The sequence below is a fragment of the Barbus barbus genome, assembly GCF_936440315.1.
Source record: "Barbus barbus genome assembly, chromosome: 50".
Lineage (NCBI taxonomy): Eukaryota > Metazoa > Chordata > Actinopteri > Cypriniformes > Cyprinidae > Barbus > Barbus barbus.
In genome coordinates, this window is record NC_136728.1 from 8,741,117 (window position 1) to 8,756,317 (window position 15,201).

Genomic DNA, 15,201 nt, shown 5'->3' on the forward strand with positions numbered 1-15,201 from the left:
GGCATACAACTTTTATTTTCTAGCTAAAAACCAATTAAAACTGTTATCGGGAGTTATTAAACACCTGATAACTCAACTTTGAGTCACTGTAATTACATGCTTGAATGCTTTTAAAGGATTAAAAATTTAAATTCCGTCATTTACTCACCCTCATGTCATTCCAAACCATGACTTTCTTACAAACGTCAGTGTTCAAACTTCAAAACTGACACAAAGCAGACCAAGTTGACCAATACATTCCCAGTTTTCTGAATCCATATGAAAGTTTTATGTGAGAAACTGTTGTCTTGGAAAATACTGACTTCTGCCCTAGTTCCCCTTGTAATGCTCATGAGAGAAGTAGTTTCATTAACAAACTATTCTTTTGAGTCAATCCTTTTCAATGAATCAATTCAAGATTCTAAATGATTCATTCACAAATTCGGACTGACCCAAAGATGACCTACTGGAGGGGAAGATTATTTAATTTAATTTTTTAGATGAATTATTCCTTTAAGATTCAGTTCCACCAATGTCAATGAAACATTTTAGTATGACTTTAGTCTTTAACTTTTTTTATTAGATTCATTTAAGTGTCGTACAGACAAATTAACCATTTGTTGTTCTTATACCTTGCAGCTTTTGCACCCATTCCCTTTGGAGGGCTGTACCTGCCATTGGAGGTGCCTCCTAACCGCTGTCACTGTTCCCCGCTGGTGCTGGCCTACGACCAGGCCCACTTCTCAGCCCTGGTGTCCATGGAGCAGAGAGACCAGCAGAGAGAGCAAGGTAGACACACAGCAGACTGAATCAAACAATCACATAACATGATCATACAGCCAGGGTTAAGTAACTATGCTAATTGATATAAAATCCAATGTAGACTCTAATGATTTTGCAGTTAATTCCAGTCAGATGCTTTAGGGCACGAATGCTAAGTAGATTAAATAGTTTTACAGGCAATAATTTATTAAACATAACGTATTTAAAATCTGCTCTAGATATTGAAGTAAATACAAGCCACTTATGTCAACAGACAACAAAATGAAACATCTGGAGAAATAGCATAAAAACAGTATCAGTATTGATATTGGATATTTAATTGTGCATGCTTATTTTCACATATTTTTACATTTAGATTACCTTTGCAATCATACAATACTCACTTAAATTTAATCTTTAAAACATGAATAATAACACAGTTAAATGTAATCTTTAGAAAATTTAGAAATGAATATCCATTTTTAAAAATGTACTTTATGTTGTTGTGATGTGGTGCCTAAATGCAGTTGTAGCATTTAATTGATTTTTTTTAATACAAAATAGTATAGAATTTTCCTATGTGATGAAAATAAAGAAAATAATTATTGATTTATTTTTAATGCATGACTAATATATAAATTTTATTTTTCATGTTTAATCCGCTTGATGGGAAGATTTTTGTATTTATATTTATGTTTTTATTTATTTTTTGTGTGTACAGGTGGAATACCTCTATTTTATATGGAATTTATTTATAGTTTATCTATAGAGGAAATTGGTGGCTTATCAACCTTTTTGAAATATGTCATACTGGATATCACTTAACATTCATTTTTATATTATATTATATTATATTATATTATATTAAAATGAAGTGACAATTTTTTACATAATCTAATGTTGAAATTCCCAGATAGTATTAGGTCTGCTTCAGGTTCTCTTGAACCCCAGGTATTCCATGCATATTGAAAATTTGCATACTGTGCATTTTCTATACTGAATACTGTAGAATTAGTATAAAAATCATATTAGTATGCAATTCTGCATAAGTGTATAACTTCCCTGAAATGTAATTATTTTGTTTGCTGGTTCATTCATTCCATTGAAATGATCTAGAATTGTTTTTGCAAAGATTGGACTTGAATCCATCTAATGCTAAATGAATAATGCAGACCTGAAATCGAATTACCTTTTATCAATTATTAAAAGCACATTTTGTAGACTCCAGTCGATTAAAGATTGAGACAGAGGAAAAAAATAAGGAATTATATGGTTTAATATACTGTTTCAGACTGTCTTTTGAGAGTCTGGCTCCCAGGTAAGGACATTATTAGCTGTCTGTCTGAATTAGAGTCTCCGTTCTAGACCATTATGGTCTATCTTGCAATCTGTACAGTAGAGTGTAATGTGCACTATAATGTGCCTCGCCCCCTCAGAAGTCTGTGTGTTCACTGCAGTGGTGCCAGTTTGAGCGTGAGGTAAAACAACACACAATAGGCTGATGTTGTCTAGGGCTGAATGGGAATGCAGGCAGAGATCTGCGCATGCTTATCTATCTCTCTCTCCCTCTCTCTCTCTCTAACCCCCATTTCACTGACACACTGAAGTTGTCAGTACAGCTGTTCTCTTCACATACACATACACATACACACTGCAGTTGTCTCACAGTCAGGGCATTTGCCAGGCACAAACACACACCAACTGTCAAGGATGAGCAAAACCTTGCCTGTGGCATGAGACCTTTGGACACCATGAAAAATCAAATGAGTATTCTAAGGGACACCGGGCTATTTGTCACAACTGTGAGAAATGTTAATTAGAAAAAAGTAAAAAGTTTGACAACTAGCCCCAGTCACATGTTAGTTTGACAATAAATAAAACTCTCAAAAGCATATTTCATGCACCATATTTTGTGCCATAAAATTGAATATAGACGGCATTGTCTGTAGGTTATGTAAATAACATGTCTGGGTGATATAGAGAACCACTGGTTTAGTGTTCATTCCGCTAGATGGCGCGCTGTCCTTCTGTTAACCACAGGAAACCTCCTTGCATACCCTCACGTACCCATTGACCTATTGTTGACAGATTAGAGGCCTTCACTGTAGTCACATTTCTCCAGGATATGAATGACTGGCTACTCGGAAAATAAAAGAAAAACACCTTGCACACTCCCGTCTGGAATGCCTCCACCTTTCTGTGAAGTGTGTAATTTATCCACGGGAAACTCGGGGATTACCTTTTTAAGAAACGTGTCATTTTTATATTATATTACATTATACTTTTAAACTAAACTTTATCACATTTGACTGACTAAACAAGTAGTTTCATAAGACCTGAGCTAGTTTTGACAGGTTAGAAACTTTCCTCAAGATTGACCTAATAGCAAATTTATTCACAAAAGTTATTTGCAGTTTTATATGGTGAAATTAAACAAACTTTGTTCCACAAGTATGAAAAATGACATGCAAGTTGTATAGGTCTCATCCATACAAACTGATAACGTACTGTACACATACTATTTTGTTTTCTTTTCTTAAACATAAAGAAAAATCATTAAAGAAAAATGACGAGATTGTTTTTTAAAACTATCAGCAACTTTACAATTTAAGTCCTATGTATTTAATGACCCCAAATCTAAAACTTTAAAAAATACATCTAGTTGGGAAGCACTACTCATGCTATGCAGTGAGGTGAAAGAGCGCCTGCCTTGGTTTCCTATGAGCCGAATGAGGTCATCTGTTGCTGTGTGTCTGGAGACAGTTAGTACCATGAGGCCCCATATACACATTTACCACTCCTTTACACAAATGCACACATTCACACAATAAGGCATCTCCCTCTGACTCATTTCCCCTGATTCTATTCTTACCCGCTTTCTTTCTCTCTCTCCATCCCTAAAGAACCGCTTGGCCTCTGCCATTTAGGGCAGATCAGTCCAAGCCAACCACTGCATGTGGTTTAGGCCCTAATCTGCTCCTCCCAAACCCCTACCTCCCTTCTTCCACTTCCCGACGGAGAGTCTGTCTCTGTGTGGCTGTCTTGGTGGGTGATACCCCCTCCCCCTGCATCTTCCGCTCGGGTATGCCAGGGAGTGCCCGTCTGCCCAGTGTGTGTTCAGGTGCCAGCGGTTTTCTGAGAACACTGAGACTCTTGTGTGTGTCTGTGTTAGAGAAAGAGTTGTGTCAAAAGACCTGTGGAATTTCTTCCCTTGTGGCTTTCGATGTATGCTAGCTTTGAAGCTAACATCTATATATTAGTGTACTTCTAAACGTTACTAAAATAAATAGGTTTTTAGCATATTTGCACATTGAAATTTTTGTCTTTTTTCTTCTAAAAAAGCAGAGCAAAAATATTGATGACTCATCCTGCACTTGTGGGCAGGTCAAGTTTTTGTCCAAACAAATCCTTTAGAATGAAAAAGGCCCCAGCCCTTAATACCACATTCTTCTGACTAGCAATAGAAAATAGCAACATTAACAGCTGTGATGTAAATTAAAGCTTTAAAAATAAATAAAAGGGACAAGCCTTTCAGTATGTCTACTTCAAATTTCCTGTTTCAATTGGAAATGTGTCTACGCTGGAGAAAACGGAGTGAATTTATGGTGTCTTAAAATGACTAGCCAATTTTATCCTCTCTATGCTCTTGTCATTCTTCATAGAAATTAAAAATGGATGTTCAGACTCTTATTCACATGTGCACACAGCTGTTTCCAAAATCACTCACTCGTTCACTCATTCATTAATCCCTATATAGTGTATGGAAGTTCAGTGCACAATATTAGAAAGTTAGTTTTACATTTGAATGAATACACTACCTACAGATTAGCGAATAGTTTTAAATCATCCACCAAATTATCATCAGATTTTTCTAAATTAACAACGACACCTCAGTAAATTTGTAAAACATTAAACTCAGTTAATGCCTACATAATATATTTTAATAATAGGGACTGTATATCGGTTGTACACTCAAAATCAGAGTACATTGTAGTTATAAAGTGTTGAACGAATGAAGGAAATTAAGTCGTTCACTCAGAATTCGGACAGCACTACAAAATGGCAGACATCCGATATAGATGGATGGGGACAGGGAGCAGTTTCGGACACAGCTATTATATCATGGCAGGGACTTTACATTGGCTCTATTAAGCTAATTGTATTTGCTATACTGTAACTCTACAGCTTACTGAAACATTTTTTGCAAATAAAATGTTTAGTCCCTTTATTAAGCTGTTTTCATGAAATCATCAGTTGGTCACTTCCTGAAAGTGAAAGTGACATGTGGCCAAGTATGGTAATCCATACTCGGAATTAGTGCTCTGCATTTAACCCATCCTAAGTGCACACACACAGCAGTGAACACACACCCGGAGCAGTGGGCAGCCAATGCTGTGGCGCCCAGGGAGCATTTGGGAGTTCGGTGTCTTGCTCAAGGGCACTGAGCAAGTGGTACTGAGGGTGGAAGAGAGCGCTGTATATTCACTCCCCCCACGACAATTCCTGCCAGACCTGAGACTCGAACTCGCAACCTTTAGGTTACGAATCCGACTCTCTAACCATTAGGCCATTACTTTCCCAACTTGTTAAGATTAGCCGTTAGCTGAAAGTATTTGTCAAAGAGAACAAAATGTGGTCAAATATCTTTCATTAACTTTTCTGTTTTTTCACTTGTAATCTTTTGTTAACCACAGGGTAATTGTAATATGTCACTGATTTTAAACTCATTTGGTGATTTAAGGCCCTTTTGAAGTTTTTTTTCTTTCCTCCTATCCATTACAGACATACTGAATGGTTTCCCTGTGACGTGCCATGCTAGCACTTCTTTAGTGCGCCTTCATTTTTCTGTGGTTACACTTTAAATGACACCAGTCAACCCCTAGGAAACATGCGTTGCTATTTTAAGACACGCCTGTCCAGCTTTACGAAGACCTCTATTTTATTTGGCATTCAGCAAGCAGCTTTTAAACTTTCATCTTGAAAGAATGAAAAACCTTCTTGTGCCATGACCAACTCAAGCCAAGCTTAGGTTAAAAACATCCAGATTCCTCACATCGCAATCAGCGGTAAGCATCAGGAGGCCTACAGATATTTCCGTATACTGAATGCGTGTTTTATGTGTCTCTGGAAAATATGTAGGCAATCACATTCCCACGCATGTTTCAGAGATTCATGAAGCTTTGTTTAGCCTTGCGATTATTGTTTACTGTGGTTGTAAAATACACAACTGTGAACAAAAACTCCTGAATTCACACCTCATCAAGCACAAGCACGGGTTGCGTGACTAAAGCGGACTAATTGTTTTCCTCAGTGGGTGCAACTGCAGTGATTGATATCACCCACCAGAGGGGGGAGAGTCAAGAAAACCACAACGATCCCGGGAAATAATGCTTTGGGAGTCACTCTCAAAAGGATTATATCACACATGCCTCACATGACTTTATTCCCGCTCATTGCCTAACTTTCCTGAGGCGGTGCCATGTCGTGCAGCCAGACCAACTCGGCATACATCAACCTCCCCCTCGTGCCAACAGAATAAACTCTGCATGTAATGCGCTTGTAATGTAGCATGTCAGACTCCATGAGCAATGTTGTCTGTCAACAACGTCTGTTTGTATTATCACCGCAGCGCTCAGCGAAAGACCTTATTTGCAGTCTCGTCATCTCCTGATTACTTGTCCATTATCACTCGCTTGTTTATCCAGTCAAAGTATTTCAACTATAACAACAGACAAGCAATGTAGGGGTACTGAATACCAACAGATACTTGAGGAATCAATGCCCCTCGTTCCTTCAGCGAGAGTGGCCTTGACGTCACCGTTTTGAAAGTATGTAGTTGAGGCAGGTCAGTCAAGGACAGGTCTACATGACTGCCAGAAGAGATACAAAATACATTATGCTCTAGTCCCTCGGGGTACAACTGGCAGTGGCGGTGTTTGGACCTGGAACCGGCCCAAATGGTAACAACAGTGCGAGCTGAAGCGTGTGAGTGTGTATGCCGGGCCAGAGAAGGGAGGACAGCTGCAGTGTAGGAGTCGGGACACAACCCCACATAGCTCCAGCGTTCACCGTCTGACCCTTCTCTGGTGGGAAACTGTATCTGTGTGTGCGATGGGGAACACAATGGGGTACTTGTTGGTTAGGTCTATGTATGAGTGCATGCCCACGTGTACAATTGTGTGTGTTATTCTGAACAGTGTGTGCTCTACTTTGGGAATTCCACCTACATTTCTTTCAGTTTGGACTCTGGATGCTCTTTCTTGTCCTGGTGTGACTCCCCAAGAATTTGACCCAAAAAGTGCTGGAAGAAACCTCATAGCCTCAAATGCGCCAGAAGTTTATGTGTTTCAATAACAGTGAAAAGAATGTCATGGTTGGGGTAAATGATTTTGGCAACTTAGATGTTTTTTTGGATCAACATCTTTTGTTGGTCTTGGAACAACATTCCTTTTAAAGAAACATAGTTGTATATGAGATTGCGAAGTAATGATATATTCTTCTTTTAGTCAGTCTTATCTTGGCTTTATTTTATTTATGTACAGTCAGGTGACAGGTCTATAAATATTGGGACATCGACACAATTCTAACATTTGTGGCTCTATACACCACCACAATGGATTTCAAATGAAACGAACAAGATGTGCTTTAACTGCAGACTGTCAGCTTTAATTTGAGGGTATTTACATCCAAATCAGGTGAACGGTGTAGGAATTACAACAGTTTGCATATGTGCCTCCCACTTGTTAAGGGACCAAAAGTAATGGGACAGAATAATAATCATAAATCAAACTTTCACTTTTTAATACTTGGTTGCAAATCCTTTGCAGTCAATTACAGCCTGAAGTCTGGAACGCATAGACATCACCAGACGCTGGGTTTCATCCCTGGTGATGCGGTTGGAGTTCCTTACCTGTGAGATTGAAGATCAAGTTGTCCTTTGACGAGCACCCCTCTTTTGAGTTGTGGCATTCCTCCTCTTCTTCGTCGTAGTTGATAATGGTGTGAGATTTTCCGACGATTGTCTGCGTCGCTCGAATGATCCATTAAAAAACCCGAATCACTGTCCCCACTGGAGGCTGAAGTGTGGGAGGTTTCCTCTTGAAAGTGGACCTTGCGCGATGACTTGACAGAAATGCCACCTCGATTAAGACAGGGATATACTTTGTTTCCTTTGTAATCCATAGTATCTCTACGAAATTTTCTTATCTTTTTCTGTTGTAGATTCTTCTTGAATTCAAGCAGAGATGAGTTTAGAAGTTCTAACTGTTGTTTGAAATTAGCTTCTCTATAGGAGGACACAATCGAGGCCTGGTTTCTGCAATCTCTTCTTTTATCTTCTTTAATTCTTTCTGTGTGTATTCAACAACTAAAATAATCAAATCTAGAGAGGCCTTATTCATAATTTCGCACCATCTTTTACAAAAATCTGGATCATCTCCCCCAATTGTTGGAGACTTTTGGACCTAAGACCCCTGGGAATCCTGCTAGCCCTCCAATATTCACTGAGAGTAGTACCATGGAGGTTGAGACGTGTCTCCTTCTGCAGCAGATATTTGAACCGCTTCATGGAGTTTTGGATTGTCTCTAAATGTAGAACATTGGTCTCATCTTTGGGAAAAAGAATAGTCTCTAAGTCTTCAAGGTTATACGTAAAGGTGGTTGCTTTTGGGTCTGTGATCTGACTGATTTCAGCAAACGATGTCATGTTTGATGTCATGTTTTAGTTGAAATCATTAACCCCAACAAGATTAAATGAAGAGATGGAATTTGCATGTTTTTTGTGAAGGGAAATTTTTGGCATGACAATTATCCCTCATTGATTAAGATCAGCTGTCAACAATTTGCAATTGTGTATATATAAGTGTGGTGTTGCTTTTTTGCCTCATGAGCACTGACGAAAGCATAGGCTGAAACGTCTGCTCTCTGGTCTGTTTTTAATACACTTTGCACTTTCTTCACTTTTGCATATGAAAAATAGATAATTAGATTTTTGGGTAGATCTCTTTTGGTCTGTTTTTTGCAGTGTGCGAACAAATTCAGCTAACTATTGGACTAAATCTTCTTTTTGTTCCACGCACCTGAGAACCCACAATTCCTGCTTTATGTTGCCTTCCTTTACCTCAGTTTTTTATTTTATTTTCTTCAAATCAAAGTTTGCAATGTGATGATTCTTCTTTGTGCTCTTTGGTTCGACTCATCAAGCTCCATTGGAGGAATTGAATACAAAAAATGTAGCCATTGACAATTGTTCTTTTGTCATGCTCCCCAAAACTTCACAAAAAAGTACTGTGCTGGTATCATGATACGGTAATAATATGAGATTGTAAATCCATGGTGGATAATAATCGCTTTGTTTTTTGAGAAAACTTACAAAAACTGAATGAAAGGTGCATATTCAAGACAAAATGTTCTTGAAGTGAATAAAAGTTGGAAATTCCTAGAGGGTGGACTGAGATTTTGGATTGTATGTATGTTCAGTAGACCAGCTGGACATTTATGGCACTTCTTGTTACCAGGATTGTGAATTAAAAGATGTGGGTGGGAGGCAAAGTCGTGTGTTGATTTAAAATTCAACAGGGAGGAAGTGTGCTTCAAGCATGCTCGTGTCTTGCAGTGGAAAATGGCTAGATGGTACACTTCTCTACAAACTAGGGTTGCATAATTAAAAAAAAAAGTGATTGTTTTGACATATTGTGATTTGAACTGCAATTTTTTTAATAATAGGTTTAAAAATGTTCCTCAATCCATATATATATATGAAGAGAGAGTAATCTCCTTTTTTGTGATTGTGTCATATTAGTAGATTTGTATAATAACTTGCATCTGTTAAAAATGTGTATCTTGAACATAAATCTTGAATGTAAATTTAGTGGTATAATAATCTTACACATCCATATCACGATTTGATTTTTTTCTACTTTTTATCAGCCCTATTACAAACACTCTCCTAGTACTTTCTCTCTCCTTGACCTTTTCTTTCTTTCACACACACATTTATTCATTACTGTCTCTCACTCCTACTCTACATAGTGTCATTTAAATGAGTCATCGAAGAGCAGTATGTTCATCATTGGTACACCGTGTGTTCTACCCAGCAGTCACCTGACAAATGGCAGGCCGTTCATGAGGAGAGAAGACAGTTTGTTCTATCAGTGTGTGCGTGTTTGTGAGTGTATGGTTGTGACAGAAGGGGTTGGAACGTTCTCTGTTCAAACATGCTGTATTTTCCAACAGTCACGAGAACTGAATCTCTCTCTTTATCTCTCTTCTTTCAACTCACTCTCTCTTTTCCCTTCTATTCTGTCTGGTGCCTGTGGTTTAAAAAGACTAGTCAGGTACAGTGACAAATACAGTGACGGGAAAGGGGGAAAAAGAGAAGTAGTTAGAACGGATGGAAGGCCGTGATATTTTCTTTTTAGGAAAGAGTGCCGCACCCAGGCCTGTTAACTTACGGTTAACATACCTCTTGATTAATGTTGAAATGTTTTTCCTGTCAAATGGGTGTTAGAATCATGGAAATATGATTTGTGTTTCTCTTACATTTTTGCAGTTTTGTCATACCTTGTAGTGAAGGAGTAACCGATGATTCTTTGAAAGAAACAAACCACTGTAGCAGTTTTTGGGGAAAGGTCCACCCTAAAAATGAAAAATCTGACCCTTTGTGAGGAGAACAGCCCATAAATTTAAGCCATTATGCACTGATAAACTTCACCTGCTAAATCAGATATGATGGCTATGGCACAGATAAGTAACATCAAACATAATCACAGAATCTTAATTTGTATGTGAACTATTCCTTTAAAAGTACCGTAGCTAAGCAGTGTAATCTAAACAAGTACACCTCTTCCCTAGTCCTAGTATCCAGTCAAAAACTAGGTCCACTGTTTGCTTCAATCTGTTTGGAAACTGGTTGCAACCTGGTTTTTAAGGTTACATCACAATCTTTCCTCTCGTCTTTTTGTCCCTCCCTTCCAGCCGTCATCCCACTGACTGATTCTGAGCACAAGCTGCTAGCGCTGCACTTCGCGGTGGACCCTGGGAGGGACTGGGAGTGGGGGAGGGATGACAACGACAATGCTAAACTGGCAAAGTAAGACCCCTCTTTTCTCTATCATCCTCCATCCACCCCTACAGCAAGCTTAGAGAAATTGAATAACTTATGAGCATGTTCTAGCCAAAATGAGGGGTAATTAAGACAAAGGTCAATTGAGGCCAAATGAAGGCCTCTATATATATGTTATCGCTACCATATGAGGGATTAAATTGGACTAAATCTGTTCAGAAGTTCCCAGCACATGGAACCAGGGCATATTATCCTAATAGAGGTCGATCGGTGCTTGATTGACACATCTTAAAGACTCATTCGGTCATTTAAGCTTGTACATGTTCCAAACTTTTATCACTTGCATATTCTTACATTTAGTCTTATGGTTAAGATGACTTGTACAGGATACTTTCAAATCTGAGTAACTTTGCAGAGGTCAGCCAATTAAAGCATATAAATAAATTGCAGCAGCACCACCCCAGCCATGACTTACAGAAGGAAGAACATAGACCAAAACAAACATCTGTGCTGAAGTAACTGTAATGATTTGGCCCCCAGTCCATTGGCTCCATAATGGACAGATAAATACAAACTATCATTCCCTGGTGACTAGATTTATGCACTGATTGAGTTCCTAGTTGCATGCCTCAAATTGTTTGTAATTTCTTCCATCCCCTCATTGGCACATAAGAGATGACAAGAATTTGCAATGCCTCATTCGAGCTGATAAATCTTTTGAGCTACAAATTAGGTTCTAGAAGAGACGTGTGACTATGTTCTCCTCTCTCTCTAGTCTTATTCTATCACTGGAAGCTAAACTAAACCTTCTGCACAACTACATGAATGTAACATGGATTCGAATTCCTTCTGAAACAAGGGTAAGTGGTCGTCCATTTATTGGTTGACAGGGGTTGCAAACCCTGCTCCTGAAGGCTACCTTCCTGCAGACATAAGTTCCAACTCTGCTCCAACACACTTGGCTATGTTTTCAAGTAATCCTGAAAACTTTAAATAACTGGTTCAGGTATAATTGATTTAAGGATGGTAGCCCTCCAGGACTGTGGTTGTTTGCCCCTTTTCTAAAAATTTTGACAGCAGTACTTGCTGTTGACTACAGTTTTGAGTCCTAATGGCTGATCTATCTATTACAGGCTCCATTGGCTCAGCCCGAGTCGCCCACTGCCTCTGCAGGTGAGGATGTACAGTCTCTGGCAGAATCCATGGACTCGGATCGGGAGTCTGTTTGCAGCAACTCCAACATCAATAACGGCAAGTCGAGTAAGGAGAAGGACAGGGACAAGCAGCGAAAGGACAAAGACAAAACAAGGGCAGACTCAGTGGCCAACAAACTGGGCAGCTTCAGCAAGACTCTGGGTATCAAACTTAAGAAGAATATGGGTGGCCTTGGAGGACTTGTTCATGGTAAGATCAGCAAGTCCACTTCAACAAATGGTCGAACGGTAGAGAACGGAGAGCAGAAATCTAAGAAAAAGGACTCGAAAACGCGAAAAGGGAGCAAAGAGGAGTCAGGCCAGTCGGCCAGCACATCCTCCTCAGAAAAGGCAACCAGTCCCTCTCCTACAGACCGTGCTTCTGGTAGCTCACCTGTTGAGAGACCGCCAGGATCAGGCAAAAACTCGGGTGATCGGACACTGGACAACTGGAAGTACAGCACAGATGTCAAACTCAGCCTGAACATACTTCGGGCAGCCATGCAAGGTGAGCGCAAATTCATTTTCGCTGGGTTGCTGCTCACCAGCCACCGACACCAGTTCCATGAAGAGATGATCAGCTTCTACCTAAGTAGTGCCCAAGAACGCTTCAGTGCTGAGCAGGAACAGAAGAGAAAGGCTGAGGCTGAGAAGAAGCCTCAGACCAATGGGGTGGCACTAAAGAAGCCTGAACAGGAGAGTGTTTTCCAAAGGGAGCGTTCAGATAGCTCTCCACCTGAGAGTTGCTCACCGGTGTTACAACTTAGCCATAATCCTTCCCAGGCTGTGAAGGTCCAAGAAAGGGGAAGCCCAAAGCTTGCTGCTTCCCCTATCCCAATACCCATCCCAGCTTCCATCCCAGGATCATCCATGTCCCCTGTCCCTTTCTCCTCCCCTAGTAACGGTGCTAAGAGACCTGGACCCGTCCCTGTTTCAGTTCACTATAGCCATACGCCACCTATCCAGAGGCACAGTGTCATTCATCTGAGGGATGTCAATGTGCAGTCATCCAGCTACCAAGATGAGTCTTACAAGCCAATGGTCGGCACTCTCAAAACTTGTGCCACTTACCCCCAGCAAAACCGCTCACTGTCCTCTCAGAGCTACAGCCCAGCCCGCATGTCTGGTATCCGTACGATTAATGCTGTAGACACCCTCCCGTACAACATGCCTGGGGAACATAAGTCCCACACTTATACCAACGGCTTCAACACTGGCGACATCCGGGACTGTCTGGAGTTTGCAGATGAGGACCCGGCGCCCCATGCCTGGCTGGGGCAGGACAAAACCAAAGGGCAGAGTGGTGTTTGCCCAATGTACTGTTTTCAGCAGAAACGTTGCAGGAGGGAGAACTGCACCTTCTATGGCCGGCCCGAGACAGAGTACTTTTGCTCATACTGTTATAGAGAGGAGCTGAAACGCAGGGAACGAGAGGTGAAGGTGCACCGACCTGGATAGCCCTGCAAATGCGGGCACATATATAGCCACCCCCAATGTGTGTGAAAAAGAACAGCAACACCACCACCTTTTTGCACTTTGCAAGCGATACAAAGAACTGGCATAACATTTTCCTACTATATTTAAGATCAGCCTCCTTGTATTCTTGTTACTTTACTCTCAATAGCGAACGAACACTGCTTTACAATGACAGGAAGTGCAACCAGAATCAGTTTACAGCTTTGGCCAGAGATTGTGTTATTGTTTGTCCTATGTCCGATTTAATTCAGTCTTTTACTTGTTCTAGAGTAAAAGCTCTCGTCTGTGCATTTTGCTCAGTCTGTGTTGTAAAACTCCTTGTACCTGCAGAAAGAGATGTAAAAGCATACGTCAGTCTCTAATGGAGCTTCCCAAATCATGGAAGGGAAAACTCTGTTTAGAGGTCATTATAATGCAATACTTTACAGCATAGCTCTTTGGAATCTTAATATTAAATAACATTGATTTGCTGTGCATTGCAAATAATTACAAAGGGAGGGAGATGCACTGTTCAGCACTCTGATTTTTTTGAAAGCAATAAGTTTGGTAACAACTGTCACCCCTCCCCCTTTTATCTATGCATTCATGACGTCAGCCATATTCTACTTTTCCCCATATGATTCTACGGGATATAGATAAGATTATAATAGGTCTGCTGTACAGGGATTATTATGGTGGAAAATATTTAATATTTGGCATATCAAAGTGTGCTTTTGGATTGATCTTGTGAAGTAAATATATATATATATATATATATATATATATATATATATATATATATATACTACAGTTTATTGTAATATAAAGTGGAAGAGGGTTTGCATTCCATCATGATATCAAATGAAACCTCACTATTGTGAACTACTTGAACTTGACATCCGATACAGTAAGCATTTGACTTCCATTCATTGCTTTCTGTATTTGCAATATATAACACAGTCATGCTCACGAATGCTAAATTACAAGAACCACCTTACCTGAGGATATATATGAAATGCAAACCCTTACATGCTTCAGCAGTGGACTAAAGGTGGAAAGCTTATGAAACTGTGTATTTGTCAACTGTTTTATACCTTCACTGATGACACAGCTTGGCTACAAGCAATTGGCAACTGCTCATCAACATTCTGTTGCACTCATGCTAACACTGCCATGCTAGCCTCTCATGTGCCAAAATGGTCCTTCACCTCCATTTCATTTGTCCTCAGGAATATTAGTCTTAACCACACAATTGTGATTATAATATACATAGAAACATCTAAATCTATAAATGTAAAATTGGATATTTAAAGGTACAAATCTACCTCTTGAAAGCATTTTAGGTTTTTGACTCTCATAGATTACATAGCAGTGTAAAATGTCCTAGGTGAAATGTGGAATGTTAGTAGCTGAAATTTTCATGTGTACAATGAAAACGAAAATTCGGAGACACAACAAATTCACAGCCAGTCAGAACATCTTTTATGTTTAATAGACCAATGAGATTGCACTGTGGGTGAAGCAACCCAGTGAAATCAATCGATAGACAAAATTTTCATATGTTGCTTGACACAGTCGTATTTAGTTTGGACAAAATCTCTGATTAATTTATTCTTTGTCAGTTTGTGTCACGACTGGTTAGGACATATTACCAGACCAAATCTCTAAATGTAAAATTGTACATTTTATGGTACAAGCCAATATTGATCACAACACTGCAAAAACCATCACAGACAACGACATGCTAAG

The 15,201-nt window shown here is 39.5% G+C and overlaps 1 protein-coding gene across 1 annotated transcript in view; it reads left to right on the forward strand.

Annotated features, from left to right (window-relative positions):
• Positions 1-13,943, forward strand: part of LOC306867957 (OTU domain-containing protein 7A-like) — an 82,602-nt gene extending 68,659 nt beyond the window's left edge. The window contains exons 10-13 of the mRNA XM_079413915.1: positions 619-768; positions 10,717-10,831; positions 11,580-11,664; positions 11,938-13,943. Coding sequence (XP_079270041.1) covers positions 619-768; positions 10,717-10,831; positions 11,580-11,664; positions 11,938-13,455 — 1,868 coding nt within the window. The 3' untranslated portion in view covers positions 13,456-13,943. The remainder of the gene's footprint in view (positions 1-618; positions 769-10,716; positions 10,832-11,579; positions 11,665-11,937) is intronic.
• Positions 13,944-15,201: the final 1,258 nt, after the last annotated feature.